The sequence below is a fragment of the Schistocerca nitens genome, chromosome 8 (assembly GCF_023898315.1).
Source record: "Schistocerca nitens isolate TAMUIC-IGC-003100 chromosome 8, iqSchNite1.1, whole genome shotgun sequence".
Classification (NCBI taxonomy): domain Eukaryota; kingdom Metazoa; phylum Arthropoda; class Insecta; order Orthoptera; family Acrididae; genus Schistocerca; species Schistocerca nitens.
In genome coordinates, this window is record NC_064621.1 from 416,777,409 (window position 1) to 416,801,660 (window position 24,252).

At 42.1% G+C, this 24,252-nt stretch overlaps 1 protein-coding gene across 1 annotated transcript in view; it reads left to right on the top strand.

The window, feature by feature from the left end:
- The window catches only part of LOC126198906 (bumetanide-sensitive sodium-(potassium)-chloride cotransporter-like), a 553,300-nt gene extending 529,546 nt beyond the window's left edge, over positions 1 to 23,754 (top strand). Inside the window, exons 17-20 of the mRNA XM_049935533.1 lie at positions 506 to 620; positions 18,201 to 18,358; positions 22,921 to 23,041; positions 23,444 to 23,754. Of these exons, the coding sequence (XP_049791490.1) occupies positions 506 to 620; positions 18,201 to 18,358; positions 22,921 to 23,041; positions 23,444 to 23,579 (530 nt within the window). The 3' untranslated portion in view covers positions 23,580 to 23,754. The remainder of the gene's footprint in view (positions 1 to 505; positions 621 to 18,200; positions 18,359 to 22,920; positions 23,042 to 23,443) is intronic.
- The last annotated feature ends 498 nt before the right edge of the window (positions 23,755 to 24,252 follow it).

The following is a 24,252-nucleotide window of genomic DNA, read 5'->3' on the forward strand; positions in this document are numbered from 1 at the left end:
TCATGCCCGAGGGAGGACTCGAACCTCCACCGTGACCATCCGCAGAGTCCATGACTGCAGCACTCCAGACTGCTCGGCTAATCCCGCGCGGCTGCTCGCTCTGTCCTCAGGGGGGGTAAGAGCTTGAGTTCTTGCAGTGGAGAGTTTGGGGCCTCACCACTCTTATAGGAGCCGCACCTTCCTCCCCAGGCAATGACATTACGATTTTTTTTACCGGTGTCCGGCTCGTTTCTTTTTGTATGCAGTTCCTACTGTTAACACGCTGCCGAAAATGTCTCTATGCTCGATCTGAGTGGTCGCTTTTCGGAGGAACCATCCCAGAATTTGTCTTAAGTGATTTAGGCAAATCATGAGATACCTAAATCTGGGTGGTCGGACATTGATTTGGGCCACCGATCTCCGATCGCTAAACGTAGAAATGTTGTTGAGTGCCTACGCGGCATTATGTGCTAATTTTCGACACTGTTAATCAGTACACTGTCTAACAGAAGTGCCTTATTTCCAGGTTTAACGCTGCTGATTCCATACATCCTGAGCACGAGGTCACAGTTCTCTGGTTGCAAGCTGAGGATCTTTTCGTTAGCGAGCAGCAAAAACGAACTCGACAGAGAGCAGAGAAAGTAAGCACCGTACATTTTCTAACTATACCACGAATGTTACCCATTTTGAATGTTTATGTTCCAGCCCTTTATCACAGTAACATTTTTATAAAATCAGAGGAGATTCTAAGCACAGAGAATGTCAAAAATTGCATACACATTTCAGGGAAACAAATTAACTGTGTAGAGATGATAGAAAAAAAATTCATATCTACACTTACGCTCCGCAAGCCACCACAGGGCGTCTGGCGGAGGGTACTTTCTGGTCCACTGTCACTTCCCCCTTTTCGCAAACGATTCGCAGGAAGAACGATTGCTGGCAGTGGTAAGCCGCCGTATAAGTAGGAATCTCCCTGATGTTCTTGATCGCGAGATACACAGGTTGAAGCAATATGTTGATTGACCCTTCCAGGAACGTACGATCTCGGAAGTTTAACAGCAAAGCACATCGTGTTACAGGTTTCTTCGGTTGCAGCGTCAGCCACTACAATTGGCTGAGAGTCACTGTCACTCTTTCGTGCTTACTAAATAAATCCGTAAAGAAACGTGTTGCTCTTCTTTGGATTTTTCTGTTTCCTCTCTCATCTGGTACAGATGCCGGATTGTCGAGTAATATTAAAGTATACGTGGAAGGAGGGTTTCGTTAGGCTACTTCCTTTGTGTTCAGATCACAATTCCTGGTGATTCTTCCGATAAATCGCAGACTGGCATCTACCTTACCTGCGACTAGTTTTATGTTGTCTTCCAGTTCTGAAAACAACGACTGTGTTTAACCCAGCTCGCTCTGTTCGTCCACGAGGTCCAGGAAGCAGCAGATGTCGACAGACAGGTTGATTCTGTGTTCCTTGACTTGTGGAAGGAGTTCGATACAGTTCAACACTGTCGCCTAGTGAGCAAAATACAAGCTCACGGAAAAATTTCTAGCAAAGAGAACAAACACAGCATGCATTCTAAAGGGAGAGATATCTTTAGACGTAAAGGAACATCTGGTGTTCCCCAGAGGGAGTGTTATACGACCATTACTTTTCACTATATGGGAAACGTGTTGCTCTTCTTTGGATCTTTTCTACCTCCTCCATCATCTGGTACAGATGCCGGATAGTCGAGCAATATTTCCCTCCAGGGAAACATTGAGAAAATTTAGATAACCGGCAACTGAAGATGAGTGGAGAACGGCTCCACTGCCGCCAACGTAATTTTCGCGCAAGGACCATGGAGACAAGAAACGTTAGGGCTCTTATGGAGGCATATAGAGAGTAGTTTTTCTCTTGCTCTGTCTGCGAGTGGAAAAGGAAAGGAAATGATCAGAAGTAGTGCAAGGTAGCCTCCGCCAAGCACCATATGGTGGCTTGCGGATTATGTATGTAGGTGTGGGTGTTCAGTGATACTTGTCCTTGCCATCGTGAGGGCACAGGACGTGTGGAACTGTCCATTGCCCCGGCCTAAAAGCACCTCATGATGACCATGACGAAATCAGTTTTGTCCAGTGGTATACCCAAGAAACTAGCAGCCATCTCTAGCGCTTCAGTAGATTCAGGTTTCACAACATTTTTCATTTAATAAACAGAACTACTTCCTTTGTTAGGTTGACGACGGCATCTCGTAATTTGTTAAATCCGTGTATTATTTAAACATCGCATCCGTAAGGACTTCAAATATCTCGTGGGTCTTACAACACTGACGACTTCAGGTACCCTCTTTTCGATCTCCCAAACCGAACCGTATTCTGATACCCAAAATTTCTACCAGTTTGAAAAAACCGTTGGTGTCCTTCCCTGTTGTCTTACAATCTTGTACCATAATTTTCATAACCAAAATGAGATTGAGACTGATTGGGTCAAGTCGGAAATTTCATTTCAGTGACTGCCGAGCTTTGCCTACCTTGAGTGTGAATGTTACATGTTTCGCTTCTCTTTGGTAAATTTGTTTTTTTACTTTATATGATACATCAGCAATGTATATATCAGACAGTGTGTAATCTAAACGTTTAAAAGAATCGATTTGCTTTAATACTGAACTGTTTGTATAAATTCTAATAGGCACTTTCCCTCAAAGAAAATGATTTAACTTTTCGTTATTGGGACTACCTTACAACAAGCGTTTTTTTATATAACCTTAGCTGCTGAACAGAGTATTTCTGTTCGTCTTCAGTACTAGCAAAGAATTTGATCAATTGCATGTAGTATGGCGACGAATGTGTTGTTACCTTGAAACTGTATGTTGCCATCAGGAACTGTTCATGTTTCCAGAATGAGATTTTCACTCTGCAGCGGAGTGTGCGCTGATGTGAAACTTTCTGGCAGATTAAAACTGTGTGCCGGGCCGAGACTCGACTCGGGACCTTTGCATTTCGCGGGCAAGTGCTCTACCAACTGAGCTACCCAAGCACGACTCACGCCCCGTCCTCACAGCTTTACTTCTGCCAGTACCTCGTCTCCTACCTTCCAAACTTTACAGAAGCTCTCCTTTACAGAATCAGGAGAGCTTCTGTAAAGTTTGGAAGGTAGGAGACGAGGTACTGGCAGAAGTAAAGCTGTGAGGACGGGGCGTGAGTCGTGCTTGGGTAGCTCAGTTGGTAGAGCACTTGCCCGCGAAAGGCAAAGGTCCCGAGTCGAGTCTCGGCCCGGCGCACAGTTTTAATCTGCCAGGAAGTTTCACTGTTCATGTTCGTTACAGAAACACTGATACAGTTGTTGAGTACCTTAGTGATAAGGGACAAGTTGGTAGTAGCACACAATTTGTTGGCCAACATTCAGAAAATTCTATTCCTCATTTCATTGATCAACATTGCTGTCCAAAAGTTAAGGACGAAAATAGCTTTCGCATGATGTGTCACTGCCAAGTAACGTAGTTCGCTGAAATTTGGGACTAATCTTAGAAAGAACTGATAAAGATATTACAGAACGTAACTGAGAGAAATACGTAATGAGATGAACTAAAATGACACTTTTATTCAGAGACAGTAACTACACTGAAGTCACTGCTATTTACGATGGTCCTTCTGACATTACAAGCGACGGGATATGGTTCTTCATAGGTTGTGTGATCACAGCGGACGACATTGCATGCTCTGCGACATGCTACAATGTTGGTTGGCAAAAAGTTCTTGTGGAAAGATATTCCATTCCTCCACCAGCGTGGATGGCCGTTGGTGCGTGTGTCACAGTAACGTTGACCACTGAGTGTATGGTGCTCAAACATTCGGAGGTCAGCATGCCTATGCAACATTACACCTTCCCAGACCATAACTCCTGGACTACCAAAACGGTCATGTTCAACAATGCTGGACGTATCCTCACATGGCGAGATGTGGGAACACGAAATGCACCCAGGCACACCGTCGAACATGATCGTATTGGTAGTCCAGGTTGTATGGTGTGATGAGGCATAATATTGCGTGGGACTGGTGACTTCCATATCTTGGGACATGCTACACTCACTATCAACGTTATTATCACATTATACTCTTTCCCCACGTCTTTTCAGGGATGTATTCGGCCCTGATTTCATTTTTATGAATGACAATGCGCGACCGTATCGAACTGCGCACGTGGAGGCGTTCTTGGAACGAGAGGATATTCGGCCATTGGACTGACCTGCCCGTACTCCCGACTTAATCCCATCGAGTACATGTGAGACGCGTTGGGGAGACAACGACCCACCACAAGAAATATTACTAACCTTGTGGCCAGCACTCGGACACATGGCAGAGAATGCATTGCCGTCGTTGGTGATCCCACATCGTTATTAAGAATCATGTCTCGTCGTTAGCTCCATGGGATCATCATCAATCTCAGCGTAATTAATGTTTTTGAATAAAAGTGTCATTTCTGTTCATCTCATTGCGTATTTCTTTCCGTTAGCTTCTGTACTATATCGTAGCAGTTCTTTCCATGTATGGTCAAAGTTTCATCGAATTATGTGCCAGTGATACATCGTTCGAAAGTGATCTGATTACAAGTTACATCATTTCTAAAATTTCAATAAGGTTTTTTTTTTATTTATGGAGTTGTGTTCTGTCTATGCAGGTTAATGAATGGCAGTTAATGGTGTATACATAACACACCTCCATGAACTTTGCAGCAACTAAGGAACGACGGAAAACGAAGAGAAAAAAAAAAATATTTCTGTTTAATAATCAAATTCTTTCTCATAATGAATGAACTCAATTTGTGTTCCTCTATGAAAGCCTTCATGGTTTTGAGTTCTAAGTTTCAATCAGAACAAAACTTTTACTTTCGAAAACCAATTTGTTCTTCATCTAGTAAATTTTTGTACTGATTTCTCAGTTCAGTACATTTTAAATTCATTGAAAATTTTAATCTTCTATTGTCATCGAAATATTTGAAAAATGCAATATTAAATCTATCTGTAGATTATGTTTTATTATTTCTACACGACTTCAGACTTCAGTCACTGTTAATAATAGGAAGTATTACAATTATAGTTCATTATTATCATCAACCACCTTCGACAAATTTGTAAAATTTGTGCACAAAATCCTTGTAATTTAAAGCTTGAATAATGTTACCTTAACAAATAACACAAAACATGCGAGAGACGACGCACTGGCCTTATATACAAAGAACTCGTAGCATTTTACAGTTGATTTTCTCTGATGTTGTTATAACTATTAACAGACTTAATTAAACAATATTGCTCAATATTACGTCTAGAACAGATCTTTGCAGACCAGTATTCCATGAAAATCTTGTAATGTGTCCAGCTGGCATCACTCACCAAAGATAAATGTGTCATCTCTTTATTTCACATTCCTATCACATTCCCATAGAATCTCATGAATTTGTATTTTCAAGTCGGAGAGTCAATAATCGGAACACGTATCACCCTTCGTGCCCCTAACCTTGCGAAAAAATTAAATGACGCCAAAGCGTTTTCAGTATCAGCAGCCGATACCCATCAGCAGATGTATCCACTTGAGATAACCAGTGGCAATGTCTTCTCGACAGTTAGCAGTCCTCATTACGTCTTTGTACTACTTATCAGTGTTTTGCAATACTGCCGTCAAGAAAAGCGTATTAAGAGTCTTGTAATGTGTCCAGCTGGCATCACTCACCAAAGATAAATGTGTCATCTCTTTATTTCACATTCCTATCACATTCCCATAGAATCTCATGAATTTGTATTTTCAAGTCGGAGAGTCAATAATCGGAACACGTATCACCCTTCGTGCCCCTAACCTTGCGAAAAAATTAAATGACGCCAAAGCGTTTTCAGTATCAGCAGCCGATACCCATCAGCAGATGTATCCACTTGAGATAACCAGTGGCAATGTCTTCTCGACAGTTAGCAGTCCTCATTACGTCTTTGTACTACTTATCAGTGTTTTGCAATACTGCCGTCAAGAAAAGCGTATTAAGAGTCTTTCCTGCACAGATAAGATATATACTGTACCATTTTATAATTAGCCGCTTATCAGGTCCTCACCTGAAAAAAAGACAAACAACAGCACTCAATCCCTATCGGCTTTAAAGTGGTTGTTTCATGTGCTTTAGAAAATTACACAGAATATAGGCTATCCTGTCAACCGATTGATATAATCAAATTGTGTGTAGTCCCGCTTCATAGCTATTACCATCCTAACAAAGGGGTGCTCGTGCAAAAACAATATTGCAGCTACGTTACGGGACGTCGAATATTCTTCACTTACATTTATTACCAAGACCTTAAGTATTTATTCGTTATTTATTGGAGTCGTAAACAAATACAATACATGGTAATTGCCAAAACAAAAGAGAGGAAGAATTATTAAGCTACACTACTGTTGCCCAAAAGTTTACAACATCAATTCCGCTCAGAGCCGCGAGCAGAAGATCTCCTTCTATGCAAGATGCTGGGCATAGTTGACAGACCAGCAGGTGTTCCATGAGGTGTTCTGCTCTGCAGTGACAGTTGGTGGTATCCACGGAAAGTGCCATTTCTGGAGGTTACTCCGGGTCTTCCAACTTCAGATCGAAGGCGGCTGACTGAGCTCCAAATCATCCAGTTCTGTTCCTGCCCAGGTGGGAGGGTTTCCGAAAGGGGTGGCCAGATTGAGTGAGTAATTGTCAAGTCGAGAAATTCACAGTTGTGTGCCTCACGTAGCTGCTATTGTTTACAAGACTGAGGTGGTCTTGATGAAACTTCTTCTGGACCTCATACTTGTGACTACTGGAAAGTTCCCGTATAATGGATGGTTTTCTTAATAAGCCTGATTAGTTCCCTTCGCATTAGCGGCTACTTCACAAAGAATAACTGGTGGCCTTATGCCTGCCAGTAGAGTTCAACAAGTGCCTTAGGTTTCAAACATCCTGTAATAAGCGTACACCTTTCGTTTAGTGCCTTGCCAACTTTGTTTGTGTTGGTAGATTTGTACCAAACTGGGAACGCCTACTCTGAAAAACTGTAACATGTTGCTAGTGTCGTCGTTCTCAAGGTTTGCTGTCGACAGCCACACGGTATACCAGTGATCTTGCGGCGGGTATTCAATGAAATCCTATTATTTGATCTGACTTTTATGGGGAGTACTGATTTTCATGTGTAGTAGTGCTTTTAAGATAGGTCAAGGTAGCTGTTTCGAGGTGAGCATTTCATCTTTCATCAATGCTTAGACTCAAGGCAGACACAAACCTTTTATCAGCTTGCCACAGGTTTTTTTTTGGAGGGGTGGGGGGCTGGAAATATTTTAAATATTTAAAACTACGTTGAGTGAATTTCTAATCTAGTTGTTGTTGCGAGAGAGAAATATTAATACTAGCGATTTTCTGTCTTAGTCCATTCGCGTACTGAATGAGGGAAAATGACTATTCATGTAACTGTTTCAGCACCCTAAACTCTTGTTATCTGATTCTCTTGGTCCCTATGCTCTATATCAGGGTGTCCATAATTAAAGATCCAGTTTGAAAACGCTGTAGAAAGAGAACCACGCTAGGAGTAAGAATGAAGTCAGATTTGATCAGTATATTGTCGACGCGGAGGGAAACGTCATAGAACAAAAAAAATTAACGAAAATTTTACCAGTAGATGACGCTGTGCGCCTTAACGTGAATGGGGTCGGCGACAAATGACAGATGAATCGCAATACGGCGGCTATGGTTTGAGTTGCACATCACACCATCCGTACTGGTAATCTGCATCACTTCACAAGTTCGGCAGTCAACATTTGTGGCACTGTTCGTTATGTAAGCCTATCCACTGCGGCAAGGTCGCGCGCCACCGGAAGGGAAAAGTCGGTTTTTAACTATCCTGAAGCCAAAACCGCATAAAAAGCAAAATGAGATCAGTTTTCTGTCCAGAAACCAAAAATCGCATAAAAAGCAAAATGATATCGGTTTCTGCCTGTCTTGAGACTGGCGCAGGACATATTCAGTGTGCTGTCCATCATTTTCTGCCAAAAGTTGAAGTCAAAAGACAGCACGTTCCACTATAGACTGGAGTGCCTCGGGGCTCACTTTCAGAACGCGTTGCGCAGTACATGCCTCCAATTCGGCTAATTGCAGCACTGAACACATCTTTCAATAACCCCATAGGCAGAAGTCACACAGATTACGATCAGGTGGCCAGAGTGTAGAGAAATGACGGTTGATAATTCTAGCAGTTCCGAAATGCCTCTGCAGCAGCCGCTTCACTGGCTGTGCAATGTGTGTAAGAGTGCCATCTTATATACAAATGGTGCTACCCACACATGCACTCTGTTGAAGGGGTGGAATTCTTGGTGCGCAAAAACTCTTATAGCGTTTACCACTGACAGTACACGTAAAAAGGGCCTGCAGGACTCATCTCTTCGAAAGAATACGACCCTGCTACAAACGATGTTATCCATCCGCACTACACAATCCTCTTTGCAGAACGAAATAGTGCCGGTTGATGTACGTGCAGATTTTCCATTGCCCATGTTCTACAGTTCTGCGTATTAATGTACTTGGAGATGGAAATGGGCTTCATCTGTCCACAGAATGTTCCATGGCCATTAATTGTCCACTTTCACGCGAGCAATAAATTCCAGAGCGAACTCCTGAACATGCGTGATGCTGTGCGGATAGCAGTGCAGGATGTTTCGTAGGATTTTATGCACCGTGCTTGCAGGCATCTCCAACGTTCGAGCAGTTCCCATATGCACTGCATGTTTCCACAGCACCGCTCGACCCCTCATGCAGCAGTACTGTTGCCACATCTTCGACAGACGTCGGATCAACTGCTCTGCTCCCTCTGTCACAATGCACTTCAAAAATACCTTTTTTTTCGAATTTTGTAATCATTTTCTCCAGACCCTTAGCAGATATCAGACTCGTGCCTTTCTCCACACTGTTGAGTGTCTGGAACTTATGCTGGCTTACTGGTACACCGTCACCGTACTTGTACAGGGTGTTTCAAAAATGACCGGTATATTTGAAACGGCAATAAAAACTAAACGAGCAGCGATAGAAATACACCGTTTGTTGCAATATGCTTGGGACAACAGTACATTTTCAGGCAGACAAACTTTCGAAATTACAGTAATTACAATTTTCAACAACAGATGGCGCTGCGGTCTGGGAAACTCTATAGTACGATATTTTCCACATATCCACCATGCGTAGCAATAATATGGCGTAGTCTCTGAATGAAATTACCCGAAACCTTTGACAACGTGTCTGGCGGAATGGCTTCACATGCAGAGGAGATGTACTGCTTCAGCTGTTCAATTGTTTCTGGATTCTGGCGGTACGCCTGGTCTTTCAAGTGTCCCCACAGAAAGAAGTCACAGGGGTTCATGTCTGGCGAATAGGGAGGCAAATCCACGCCGCCTCCTGTATGTTTCGGATAGCCCAAAGCAATCACACGATCATCGAAATATTCATTCAGGAAATTAAAGACGTCGGCCGTGCGATGTGGCCGGGCACCATCTTGCATAAACCACGAGGTGTTCGCAGTGTCGTCTAAGGCAGTTTGTACCGCCAAAAATTCACAAAGAATGTCCAGATAGCGTGATGCAGTAATCGTTTCGGATCTGAAAAATGGGCCAATGATTCCTTTGGAAGAAATGGCGGCCCAGACCAGTACTTTTTGAGGATGCAGGGACGATGGGACTGCAACATGGGGCTTTTCGGCTCCCCATATGCGCCAGTTCTGTTTATTGACGAAGCCGTCCAGGTAAAAATAAGCTTCGTCAGTAAACCAAATGCTGCCCACATGCATATCGCCGTCATCACTCCTGTGCACTATATCGTTAGCGAATGTCTCTCGTGCAGCAATGGTAGCGGCGCTGAGGGGTTGCCGCGTTTGAATTTTGTATGGATAGAGGTGTAAACTCTGGCGCATGAGACGATACGTGGACGTTGGCGTCATTTGGACCGCAGCTGCAACACGGCGAACGGAAACCCGAGGCCGCTGTTGGATCACCTGCTGCACTAGCTGCGCGTAGCCCTCTGTGGTTGCCGTACGCGGTCGCCCTACCTTTCCAGCACGTTCATCCGTCACGTTCCCAGTCCGTTGAAATTTTTCAAACAGATCCGTTATTGTATCGCTTTTCGGTCCTTTGGTTACATTAAACTTCCGTTGAAAACTTCGTCTTGTTGCAACAACACTGTGTTCTAGGCGGTGGAATTCCAACACCAGAAAAATCCTCTGTTCTAAGGAATAAACCATGTTGTCTACAGCACACTTGCACGTTGTGAACAGCACACGCTTACAGCAGAAAGACGACGTACAGAATGGCGCACCCACAGACTGCGTTGTCTTCTATATCTTTCACATCACTTGCAGCGCCATCTGTTGTTGAAAATTGTAACTACTCTAATTTCGAAAGTTTGTCCGCCTGAAAATGTACTGTTGTCCCAAGCATATTGCAACAAACGGTGTATTTCTATCGCTGCTCGTTTAGTTTTTATTGCCGTTTCAAATATACCGGTCATTTTTGAAACACCCTGTAAAAGAGCTTTACCAGCAGCGCGCGATCTTCATGGAGGGAGTCATGTTGGGGTGCCTCGGACGCAAAATGAAAAACAACCGTGTGCCGCGCATCTATTGGTGTGCGTATTCTGGCGTTTACAGCTCCATCTGTTGGTCAAATTGTGGTTTTTTTATGACTTCGCCGGCCGGTGTGGCCGTGCGGTTATAGGCGCTTCAGTCTGGAACCGCGTGACCGCTACGGTCGCAGGTTCGAATCCTGCCTGGGGCATGGATGTGTGTGATGTCCTTAGGTTAGTTAGGTTTGAGTAGTTCTAAGTTCTATGGGACTGATGACCTCAAATGTTAAGTCCCATAGTGCTCAAAGCCATTTATGACTCCCTCCCCCCCCCCCCCCCCCCCTGCGTCAATAATATGCTGTTCCATTTTGACGACATTCTGAGCAGTGGTTCCCTTTCTACACCCTGCATTGTAGTGGCAAGAGGATTTAGAGGATTTTTGCACAGTATTTATCCAAGGCAGGTTATCAAGTTTACCCGACAATACTTCGCGAGATCAACATCGTTATTCCTTAATAGATTACCGTGAAAGCTCCCGCTAGTATCTCTATTTCACTTTTCTATGGGCTACACCGAACTGGTAGCTCAGCAGATTTCTGCTATTATGCCTACTTGATACAAACTCCAAAGGTGTGAACAGTCCTTCAGAATTGGTCGCACTTGCGCCTTCTAACCCGTTTGTACAGTTGAATTTCACTCTTCCCAGAACACTCCCAGCAAATCTAAGTCTTCCATTCGCCTCCCTTACTACTAATTTTGGACATTCGTTCCATTCATGCCGTTTCTTAGCATATCGTGCTGTGATGTACAGTCCGAAGACTGGTTTGATGCACCTCTGGTCAGAGTGGCTGAGTGCCATACGTAGGACCAGGGTCTATTCCCGGTACTGTCAGGGATTTTTCCTTTTTGGAAGGATTGGGACGGGGGTACACTCACGCTCGTGATGCCAGTCTTGGAGCAACATCAGGGAGCAGTATCTGTGCCATGTCTACTGAACAGGCATCGGCCGTGAGAGGGGGTGTGCTGATCCCCACCAACCCATACCGCATCCAAAAGATGTCATTGCCACGGCATGACATGGCAGTCGTTTAGTCTCAACTGGCCCGTCCGTGGCCAGAACGACAGTGCTTTCCTTTGCTTTTTATCTCTATATAACTCCTGCAGCGTACATATATTTCACCCTGCTTATTGTAGTCATGCCTTGCTTTCCCTCTATAGTTTTTAGCTCTCCACCCCCCTCCCCCCAAAAGCTTATTTCCATTACCAAATTGACGACACCTTGATGCCTAAAGATGTGTCCTACTTTTACTCAAGTTGTGCCACAATTTGTTTTTACCCCAGTTAGGTTCTATACCTCTTCACTACTTATTCTATCTGCCCATCTAATCTAATCTTCAGCGTTTTCCTGAAATTGAATCCCCTAACCAAATTTTCCTTGATTTACTTTCCTGTTTGCTTTATATGCAGATGGAGTGACGTCTGGAGAGGCTATACCACTGTCTCACTTCCTTCTCTGAAAATTTTAAGGTTACGTATCTCAACAGATAAAAACAGAAACCCTATAGGATCGCTTTGTTGTCTATCTGCCTGGCCGACTGTTAATAGACTTTTTCCTCAGCAATGGGTAGACGCATCGAGTTGAAATTTAAGTCACATGCTAAGATCTATTGTCCCTTGGCAGAGTAAAACTTTGAAGCTTGTAAGACAATGCAGTCGAAAGATACGCCCACTTGTGTCACTTATGAGAATACTCGCAAATTCAGTCAAAATCCATAGGGTAGTTCCGGTTGATACAGAATCATTAAATTTGGCAAGAAGCAATGTTTCACAGTACAAGTAAAGGAAAAAATCCGAAAATTATTAATTTGTAATTATATCAAACCAAAAAATATTTCTTTTGTCATTTGTTAAGCAACGTCAAACTTGAAACTAAAAGTTCTGCATTCACGCTGACCGAGTCGCAACGGTAAAAGTCAAACATCAGGCAAGGAATGACTTTATTGCTCATATGACGCGTTTCGGACTCCATCCATCATCAGATATCCAGGAGCGATTACTTCATGTGCAGTATCGCACGTGGGTATCTGACGATGGATAAATTCCGAAACACGTCGTATGAGCAATAAAGTCATTCCTCGTCTGATGTCTGTTACCGTAACGCGTCAGTCAGCCTGAATTCAGAACTACTGTTTATTATAATAATGGTCGCCTGCTTCCTTCATGAATTTATGGCACATTTATATTGTTGTTGTTGTTGTTGTCTTCAGTCCAGAGACTGGTTTGATAAAGCTCTCCATGCTATTCTATCCTGTGCAAACTTCTTCATCTCCAAGTAAATGCTGCAACCTACGTCCTTCTGTATCTGCTTAGTGTATTCACTTCTTGTTCCCCTCTACGATTTTTACCCTCCACACTGCCCTCCAGTACTAAATTGGTAATTCCTTGATGCCTCAGAACGTGTCCTACGAACCGATCCTTTCTTCTAGTCAAGTTGTGCCACAAATTCCTCTTCTCCCCAATTTTATTCAGTACCTCCTCATTAGTTACGTGATCTACCCATCTAACCTTCAGCATTTTTCTGTGGCACCACATTTCGAAAGCTTCTATCCTCTTCTTGTCTGAACTATTTATCATCCATGTTTCACTTCCATTCATGGCTACACTCCATACAAATAGGTTCAGAAAAGACTTCCTGATACTTAAATCTGTGCTTGATGTCAACAAATTTCTTTTCTTCAGAAACTCTTTCCTTGCTATTTCCAGTCTACATTTTATATTGTCTCTACTTCTGCCATCATCAGTTATTTTGCTCCCTAAATAACAAAACTCATCTACTACCTTCAGTGTCTCATTTCCTAATCTTATTCTCTCATCATCACCTCATTTAATTCGACTACATTCCATTATCCTCGTTTTGCTTTTCTACATCTATATTTATACTCCGCAAGCCACCCAACGGTGTGTGGCGGAGGGCACTTTACGTGCCACTGTCATTACCTTCCTTTTCTGTTCCAGTCGCGTGTGGTTCGCGGGAAGAACGACTGTCTGAAAGCCTCCGTGCGCGCTCGAATCTCTCTAATTTTACATTCGTGATCTCCTCGGGAGGTATAAGTAGGGGGAAGCAATATACTCGATACCTCATCCAGAAACGCACCCTCTCGAAACCTGGCGAGCAAGCTACACCGCGATGCAGAGCGCCTCTCTTGCAGAGTCTGCCACTTGAGTTTGCTAAACATCTCCGTAACGCTATCACGGTTACCAAATAACCCTGTGACGAAACGCGCCGCTCTTCTTTGGATCTTCTCTATCTCCTCCGTCAACCCGATCTGGTACGGATCCCACACTGATGAGCAATACTCAAGTATAGGTGGAACGAGTGTTTTGTAAGCCACCTCCTTTGTTGATGGACTACATTTTCTAAGGACTCTCCCAATGAATCTCAACCTGGTACCCGCCTTACCAACAATTAATTTTATATGATCATTCCACTTCAAATCGTTCCGCACGCATACTCCCAGATACTTTACAGAAGTAACTGCTACCAGTGTTTGTTCCGCTATCGTATAATCATACAATAAAGGAACCTTCTTTCTATGTATTCGCAATACATTACATTTGTCTATGTTAAGGGTCAGTTGCCACTCCCTGCACCAAGTGCCTATCCGCTGCAGATCTTCCTGCATTTCGCTACAATTTTCTAATGCTGTAACTTCTCTGTATACTACAGCATCATCCGCTAAAATCCGCATGGAACTTCCGACACTATCTGCTAGGTCATTTATATATATTGTGAAAAGCAATGGGCCCATAACACTCCCCTGTGGCACGCCAGAGGTTACTTTAACGTCTCTAGACGTCTCTCCATTGATAACAACATGCTGTGTTCTGTTTGCTAAAAACTCTCAATCCAGCCACACAGCTGGTCTGATACTCCGTAGGCTCTTACTTTGCTTATTAGGCGACAGTGCGGAACTGTATCGAACGCCTTCCGAAAGTCAAGGAAAATAGCATCTATGTGGGAGCCTGTATCTAATATTTTCTGGGTCTCATGAACAAATAAAACGAGTTGGGTCTCACACGATCGCTGTTTCCGGAATCCATGTTGATTCCTACAGAGTAGATTCTGGGTTTCCAAAAACGACATGATACGCGAGCAAAAACCATGTTCTAAAATTCTACAACAGATCGACGTCAGAGATATAGGTCCATAGTTTTGCGCATCTGCTCGACGACCCTTCCTGAAGACTGGGACTACCTGTGCTCTTTTCCAATCATTTGGAACCTTCCGTTCCTCTAGAGACTTGCGGTACACGGCTGTTAGAAGGGGGGCAAGTTCTTTCGCGTACTCTGTGTAGAATCTAATTGGTATCCCGTCAGGTCCAGTGGACTTTCCTCTGTTGAGTGATTCCAGTTGCTTTTCTATTCCTTGGACACTTATTTCGATGTCAGCCATTTTTTTCATTTGTGCGAGGATTTAGAGAAGGAACTTTTGTTGATGTTCATCTTACATCCTCCTTTCAAGACACTGTCCATTCCGTTCAGCTACTCTTCCAGGTCCTTTGCTGCCTCTGACAGTATTACAATGTCATCGGCAAACCTGAAAGTTCTCATTTCTTCTCCATGGATTTTAATTCCTACTCCAAATTTTTCTTCTGCTTCCTTTATTGCTTGCTCAATATGCAGATTGAATAACATCGGGGGATAGGCTACAAGCCTTTCTCACTCCCTTCCCAACCACTGCTTCCCTTTCATTCCCCTCGGCTCTTATAACTGCCATCTGGTTTCTGTACAAATTGTACATAGCCTTTCTTTCCCTGTATTTAACCCCTGCCACCTTCAGCATTTGAAAGAGAGTATTCGAGTCAACACATTTATATTACTAAAATTAAAACATTCTCGAAAATCTTGGAATCTTGGGACCGATATCTTGCCAGTATTAGTATCGGTAACAGGCAAAATGGTCGAGATTCTCGATTCCGCGGCCGGCCTATGTGGCCGAGCGGTTCTAGGCGCTTCAGTCCGGAACCACGCTGTTGCTACCGTCGCAGGTTCGAATGCTGCCTTGGGCGTGGATGTGTGTGATGTCCTTAGATTAGTTAGGTTTAAGTAGTTCTAAGTCTAGGGGACAGACGACCTCAGATGTTAAGTCCCATAGTGCTTAGAGCCATTTGAAACATTTATCGAATCCACGAATTGATGAACTCTTTGTATACATAATTAAGTTTGTATGCAACTCTCAGTGTGTGAACCCTACTCGCACCTGGCCAGTATCTTTCACTTTCTTATCCCTAGACTCATATAACTGCTGTCTGAGTTCTATACAAGCTATACTCGGCCCAATCATCTTAATGTGAGGTCCGCGGCTCGTACTCTTGCGGTAGCGTTCTCCCTCCCCGCGCACTGGATCCCGGGTTCGAATCCCGGAGGGGTAGGGGATTTTCTCTGCCTCGAGATGACTGGGTGTTGTGTGTCTTTCATCGTCATTGCATCCTCATTCACTCGCAAGTCGCCGTAGTGGCGCTAAAGAACGCTCATTATTATTTTAATGTGAGCATCTCCTATGTTCGACGTCAATAATCACTTACAGACGACTGGTGGGAGCATTAGCGGTGGACGCGGAAAACATTGCAGTCGGAACTGGGTGGTTCAAAATGGCTCTGAGCACTATGGGACTTAACTTCTAAGGTCATCAGTCCCCTAGAACTCAGAACTACTTAAACCTAACTAACCTAAGGACATCACACACATGCATGCCCGAGGGAGGATTCGAACCTGCGACCGTAGCGGTCGCGCGTTTCCAGACTGTAGCGCCTAGAACCGCTCGGCCACTCCAGCCGGCGGGACTGAGTGGTCATTGGCTTTCGAGCCAAGGGTGAAAGCATTTCCGAAACAGCTAGGTTTATAAATAGTAAATCGCCCACGGCAAAATGGCTCTATCCACAACCGGCGCTGTGACAACTGTGGTATACCACCACGGTCATAGATAACAGAGCTGAATGACGGCTGTGGAGATGGGGTACGGGCGAATAGCAACTGACCGCCCAGATAAAATAAGGGCTACCAACAGTGTCTCTCAAGAACCGTTCAGCGAACGTTGTTGCGAAAGGGCGTTCGCAGCAGGCGATCGGTTCATGCACCCATGCTGACTACCGTTAATCAGTGACGCAGGATGGAAATTGCACCTAAATACCGCACGTGAACGTCCACTGAGTGGCAATAGGTGGCCTTTTCAGATGAAACATACGTTATATTCCGTCGTAGAGATAATCGCTAGCGTGTGCGGTGAGGAACGTCAGAAAGAAAACACTCTGCATGCGTTATAGTCTGGGGAATGTTATCGTGGCATTCCTTGGGTAATCTCCCAATTCTGGAAGGTACAAAGGATCAACACAAGTATACTTCTATGCTTGGGGACTATGCCCAACCCTGCATGCAGATTGTTTTTTTCTCGAAAATGCACCTTGTCACCCAGTTCGCAGCATACGTGCGTTCCTCTGGCAGCCAAACTCCCCGCATTTAAATTGAATTGAGAATCTGTGGGTTTACCTCGATCAGCCTGCTTGTTCCATGGATCCTCAACCGAGAAACCTACAGCAGCTGGCCACGGTACTGCAATCGGTACGGCTCCATATTCCTGTCGGTACCTTCCAGAGACCCAGTGACTCTCTTCCTACATTTCTTGCAGCGGTCTGCGTTGCAAAGGTTGATTACTCGTTCTTCTGACAGGTGGTCACATGAAGGTAACTGCACAATGTAGACAACATTTTGCTATCTTTATTTTATACCTGTCACCATCCGAATTTCAAAGGGTATATTACAGTTAACATTAAAATGGTTAAAATGATACAGAGCGAGAGACGAATACAATAAGCAAGTTCAAATGGATGTAAGTCGCAGTAGTTATTCGAAGAGGCTTGCACAGGATAGAGTAATGTGGAGAGCTGCGTCAAACCAATCGTCTTGGACTGAAGACCACAACAACACGAACATTCTTCTTCAGTTCTAAGGGTACTTCACCTGTTGCATATATCATGCGCATCATATGGAATAGTTTTCCCCTAGATGGTTCTGCCAAGGATGTCAATAACCCTGAAACCCAGAGGAAATGTCATCTACTTCACATTCTCTGTTTCTTAGTAGTCGGGTTCTTTCTGTTGCTTGTGAGCATTGTCTTGCATTTACTCACATTGAAGATATCTGCCATTCGTTACAGAAACTGGAAATTTTGCCTAAGTCTTTCTTTACGATCGTCCGAAGATGGGACACTTTTCTGGAGGCACGAACAACTCGATAGTGCCGCTGACCCTATCTGATAAAATGTTCACGTATATTGAAAACATTAGGGAGTCTGTTAGCTTTATTGGTCCACATAGTATGTTTTCATTTCTGATCAACATTCACAGTCCAGTACTAGGTTCTACTGGCCAAACGTTCTTCTTCAAACAAATCATTTATCTATGGACATATCAGTACGATCCTGTTAGCGTAATATGGATAATAAGGGAATAATAAAACATCCATAAAATGACCTCATATTTCCTGGATCAAGTGTTGAATGCAAATGACCTGTTGTATGTAGAACTTAAACATATACATTTAACGTGCACTTATTATTCTAATACAAAAACTTTGTAATTAAAATGTTCTGTCACAGTTTAGCTGCGCTCCTGTCAAAATTCCGAATCGACTACAGCGATGTGGTCGTGATACCGAACATCACTCAGCAAGCACAAGAAAAAACAAGATTGGAATTTGAATCTCTGATCGAGAAATTCCGAATTAACAGCAGTAATGGAGAGAACTCTTCGAACGGTAAGAGCTTCTGGTTGTAATTTTACATCACAACACAAAGGATACTACTCTTACATTCTAAAGAAACTCTCTAGATTCTACTTAAAAAGATCAATAAACTATGAGTTTATGGTTCTGTGAGTCCATCATTATGAGCACGTTCCTCAAAAAATACATCTACTACGCATCTATTGCATATTCATAGTCGCCAACCATTAGCAACTAAGAAAAAAAAAATTTTCAATCTGGTATAGTTATTTCAGATGTTTTTAAATTTAAATAAAAAAACACGATTTGGAGCTTATTTAAAAATTCATTTAAGCCACTTTTGCCTTTTGTCATTCAAAGTATCACACTGAAACAAAATTAGTAAGTGAACTATTTACTTTGATATGCCATGCCAAATACATGGGACCGAACGCCATCTCCTGTGAGATTAATATCGAGATATGTAACACCACCATTAGACCAATTGGTATCAATAGCGCAGAAATATGGGAATTCAGGAAAGCAGATAGAGACAATCCTGACTTCTTTGAAAGAAAGATGGTCACATGAATACTAGGTCCAATCAAAGATGGGAAAGAGTGGAGACAGCGGAAAAATGGAGGTAAATGTGGCATGGCAGAATGTCAGCGGATCACAAATATGTTCAGGAACCCAGAATCAACTGAGTTAGCCATGTGAAATGAATAACGGCTGCGCTATGCCAAGAGCTATAACGGAGGGACTGCCCTCACGAGTTCGTAAAAGATTCAAACGAACTGGGTATTGAAGGACAGTGTTAAAAAGAAAGTTTTAAATTGACATAGATGGCAACTTGAGGTAATGAGTGGTCTTCAAAGCCGATGATCCTAGGGTGATGGTTTGATGATGATGATGATGATGATAATGTGTGCACTCCCGATCATCTTGAATGGAACCGTTGAGGGAATTAGGCATTATAGCTGTATATATTCATAAAATTTAAAGTCAAAAATGCATTACAGGTCACGAGGAATAATGGTGTCAATAATTACATTATTAGGAAAAGACGTCAGTCAAGCAATAAACGTGAATGATGCTGCTTACAAAGTCTTTCATCAGTTGCTTAGTGATAAAAGATATGGCAGACGGAAACATTAAATTTGTAAGCAATCTGAAAAAGTGTTCCGTGGTTAACTCGTATTCTATGGAAAAATGTTGTAATGAATTTTGTTGTTTACATCGTGAAAAACAAGAAGTTACACCAGGCCTTTACACCTGAGTACAATGAGGTATTAGCTCGTACACCCCAACCCATTATACCCCCCCCCCCCCCACCACCACCACCACCATCATCAACTTCAGTTCCTAAGTAAACTTTTGAATTAAAAAGAATTTTCTTTGGATACTTTTACTTGTAAATTAACGAAACTGAGTGACAGAGTATTTAGCTTTTTAGTTTTTTTAAACCTGTACTAATGAGACAATGACTACTGCTTACTTCGAACAACCTGTGTTTACAGTGTAACGAAGCAATTCTCGGTGCTTTGTATGTGCTACCTACAACCTTTTCTGAGAAAAGAAAGTTAACTATCCTCATTGATGGTAGACACTTGTTACATAACCTGACAACCTGATTCCTCTACATTAGTCCTCTTCCTAGCTACAGATGCTTATTATCACCTTGTACTCACATTTAAATCAACCACGTTAAAAGTGTGCACTGTGAGTTACATTTGTAAATCCCTTGATTTCGGGTCTCCTTGCTTCTGGACTGGCAGTAATTGGAAGCCTTCAGGCTGTCAGCGTTTTGTGTCTGACCACTGCCACTAATAATAATACTACTGCATAGGCCAGACAGCAATGCAGCAGCCATTACATAGCTACTATGATATTGTGTTGTCGATGTCATTTATCTGCTGTGAAGTGAATAATGAAGAAATTTCTGGTCTATTGCAGGAAGTTGGAGAACACATTTTCAAGAACAGTTCTAGTATATGTGACGTATATGTCCCAATTTTACTGCTATAGATGCATGCTAAAAAAATACAAAGTATGTGTGTACTGGTTGAACAATGTGAGGAAGGTGTTGTTCACGCATTCGTTTCACAAACTGTAACCTCCACCACATTGTGTCACGCGTTAATGCTAGAATTTGTAAAAAAAAATTATTGGCAATTTGTTTAATAGTCAATAGTCTTATAAGATATTGATAACAGTAATGTTCTTTTAAAAATAAGGTTGTTTCGTAATCGAAACAAAATCGAACCTTTTTGTTTTGACCCCTCAGAAAACTACGTTTTACCCCTCAGATCGTAACTATCCCCATTGTGGGACCACTGACTTACACAGTTCCCTTATTTATTATTATGTAAAGTGACATGTCATTATTTAACACGTAATCATATTCAAATAAATATTATACTACATATCTTATAGATCATCAATACAAATGTCGTACAAATTGGCAGAGTAAAATGTAACTTATTAAACTGTACAGTCAACCAAATATGAATATCTGCTATTATCTCATTGAAATTGTATGTTTCCGATGAAAAAAACATTCCTGTAACAATAGCTACAATGAAAGTTCGATTTCACTAATTGAACATGATATTATAAAAATATTTGAAGATCAATTCATGCACCCCAAAAATCCCTATGGATTGTTGAAGAAAGTCTGCGAGTTAGGGTACATTTTGTTTTCGTTCCGAGTACAGCTGTGAAATACAAGTTATTTTAATAGTTAAAATTCGTAGCCAATCACATCTGCAGTAAAGTGGATGTTTTTTCTTTTTGGGTAAGATTTTTCCTTTTCATTTATTTGTACTAGCATGTTCTCTATTTCATCTTATGCCCTCCTAATTACAGTAGTTACTGCATGTTGAATAGGTGCCTAAAAAACTTTCTGAATCAGTTAAAAATAACCTTAGAACACATTTCAAACTTTAATTTTATAAATAATAACCTTCTTATTTCATTTTTAAATGATGACATTCACTTTTTACGTCATGCAGTTTTTTTCTAAAATTAAAAAAGTAAAGTTTTTTCAAATGTTGAAACATGTTCCAAGGTACAACATGGTCAATTACCTAGAAACAAGTGTTCTATTGTAATTTAAAAGCGCTGCAAGCGAGAAAATCTTGTCAATTCTGAACTTAATAGCCTATGTGTTACATTATTACTCTACTATACACCAATAACCAGTACGTGAAATAACATCAAGCAGAAGTATTATCAAAAATCTGTTACAAATTAAACACGTTTTGAAATAGGAGCTGCTGACGACCAGTACAAATTTCTGTTTTCAAGGCACGTTAAATTATTAAGACATTAATAAAACTCAGCTGCTTTGCTTATATCACATGCTCTTTGTCAAAAGATCACCTTTCGTTTCAAGGTACAAGACGCTATTCACTAACGAAGTATGATTTAACCGTCCACAGGTTATATAATTAGTTTTAAAAATTATTAAATTTTACTTGCCACAAAAACATGTAACTGAAGAATTAACAACATATTCCAAACAGCATCAATATATTATATAATACCTAAACAAGCTGAGCTCGCAATACGAGGGCTGTCAGTAAATAATGTAACATATTTTTTCTGAAAGTAGATCGGTTTTATTCACGGTTCTAATAAATGGTATTATACTTCACTCTTTTGGCTACAGAACTTCATTTATCAACAAGCTCTCCTTTCAATGTGACGGCCGTACGCCACATTACTGGGAAGGCCTATTTACTCGCATGGCCCCACTCTATTGGTCAATGTCGGAACCAACGAGTGTGTCAGCACTCCCAAAAGAGGGGCCCAGGTGAGCAGGGAGGTGTTTGTATGCGATCCGGAGACCACCTCGAATGAGAGTATCCACTCGTTCCAACATTGCAAGAGCCACAGATATGTGCCTCCGACCGGCACGAAGGAGATCTGACAGGTTTGCGCGATCATGTTGCGATGATAGGAGACGCCTCGCCCAACTGCGCGTCATGCTGTTGTTCACTGTCAGCTCTTCGTAGCATCTACAAATATCTGCGATACTCAGCTTTTCCAACGAAAGATACTCAATGACAGCTCCTGCTTGTAACGCCCCTCCGTCTCAGACGTCATTTTGAAGGCTACGGATGGCGCCGTCACCAGTCGAAACTTCATGAAACTATACGGGCTGAAGCAGTAATATTCCACGACGCCCCACAATAAAGTCCGCATTTTTTTCAGTCGAAACAGGCCGAGAAAAAATGTGCGCATTGCTTATTGAACATCATTCGTATTTATAATTTCTGCACAAAACACAACGTCATGTCTAACAACTACAAAAATTGTAGAAAATGTCGAAACCTGCTTATGGCGGTCTCTAGTGCGCATTCCTTCACGTATTTCCAAAATCAGGCACTAGACTGAAGTACCGACGAAAAAGTAACATGGGCTCCAAGGTACACTATGTCGTAGGAACATCATCCCCTGCTGGTGACAAAGTTCTAGTACTCGTGTAATTGATACGATTTATTTGTAACTTTTTCCATGTAATCTTAGTTGGTATTACCTCAATGGTGTTGAAAGCACTGGAAGCATTAAATTTTTCTGACTAATGTAAATGTAACGTATATTTGTTGCAGCCAATCAAGGGATTTACATAACAGATTCTGAGCTGTTCGCTCTAAAGGAAAAAACGAACAGACATATGAGGCTGAGAGAACTGCTGTTGGAATATTCCATCTCGTCAACTTTTGTTGTAATGTGAGTTATTATTTCTAACAACTCCAATCCCATTTCCAGATCGCTAACTTTATTACAGTACTACGATTTATGTGAATTCATTACCGTATTATCATTCCAGTATATGTAATTAGTTTTTTGTGTTATTTATAGAATTCAACACTGTGTCAATGTGTGCGTGACCAACTGGAATTTAGGTCTGTTTACCTGTGTTTTGCTAAAACGACTTAAATATTTGGAAGTGCTTGGTAACTTCAAAACACCTCGTAATTTCACTAGATATCAGTGCAAATGCTGCATGTTCCAATAGAAACCAGACAGCTTCCCAGGAGAAACTGATAGCTCTCTAATCGATATGGAATTTCCTATGACGGGAAACCTTCAGAAGTACAAACTCCCATCTGATCACGAACTGTGTTTCAGGGCGCTTCCCATTCCACGGAAGGGAGTTGTGTCCGCACCTCTGTACATGGCGTGGCTGGAACTGCTGACCAGAGGGATGCCGCCGTACCTCATCCTCAGGGGAAACCAGACATCTGTCCTCACATTCTATTGTTGAAAACTTTGTTGCTAGTCCTAAAATTATAATTAGAACAAATTAATAGAGAATTTTTCGATTTCATCTGTCACATACATTATATTTGTTGCCTATTTATATTCATAACATGAAATGTACCAAATAATTACATCAAGAAATTTACTTTTGTAAATAAACTTTTTTATTTTCAAGGCTATATTTTTAAGCTTGAATGACGGAGAGCACTACTTCAGTAGTTGCAAGACCAATGCCAGTATCTTGAAAGAAACAAAGAGCGTTTTAGAACGTCAGTCTTCTGGACATGTATTAACTGGTCGTAAAGAGGCTAAAAAAAAATGGTTCAAATGGCTCTGAGCACTATGGGACTCAACTGCTCAGGTCATTAGTCCCCTAGAACTTAGAACTAGTTAAACCTAACTAACCTAAGGACATCACAAACATCCATGCCCGAGGCAGGATTCGAACCTGTGACCGTAGCGGTCTTGCGGTTCCAGACTGCAGCGCCTTAAACCGCACGGCCACTTCGGCCGGCGTAAAGAGGCTCGTTCTAGTGTTTTAGAGTTCTATCTAAATATTCAGTAATGACCCTATTGAATGATAACCCTTTCTGATAAAACATATCTTTTGCGAACACCAACCTGTCATCCACCACCAATACTACCTGAATTTAGAATCAGACACAGCGCTACACATA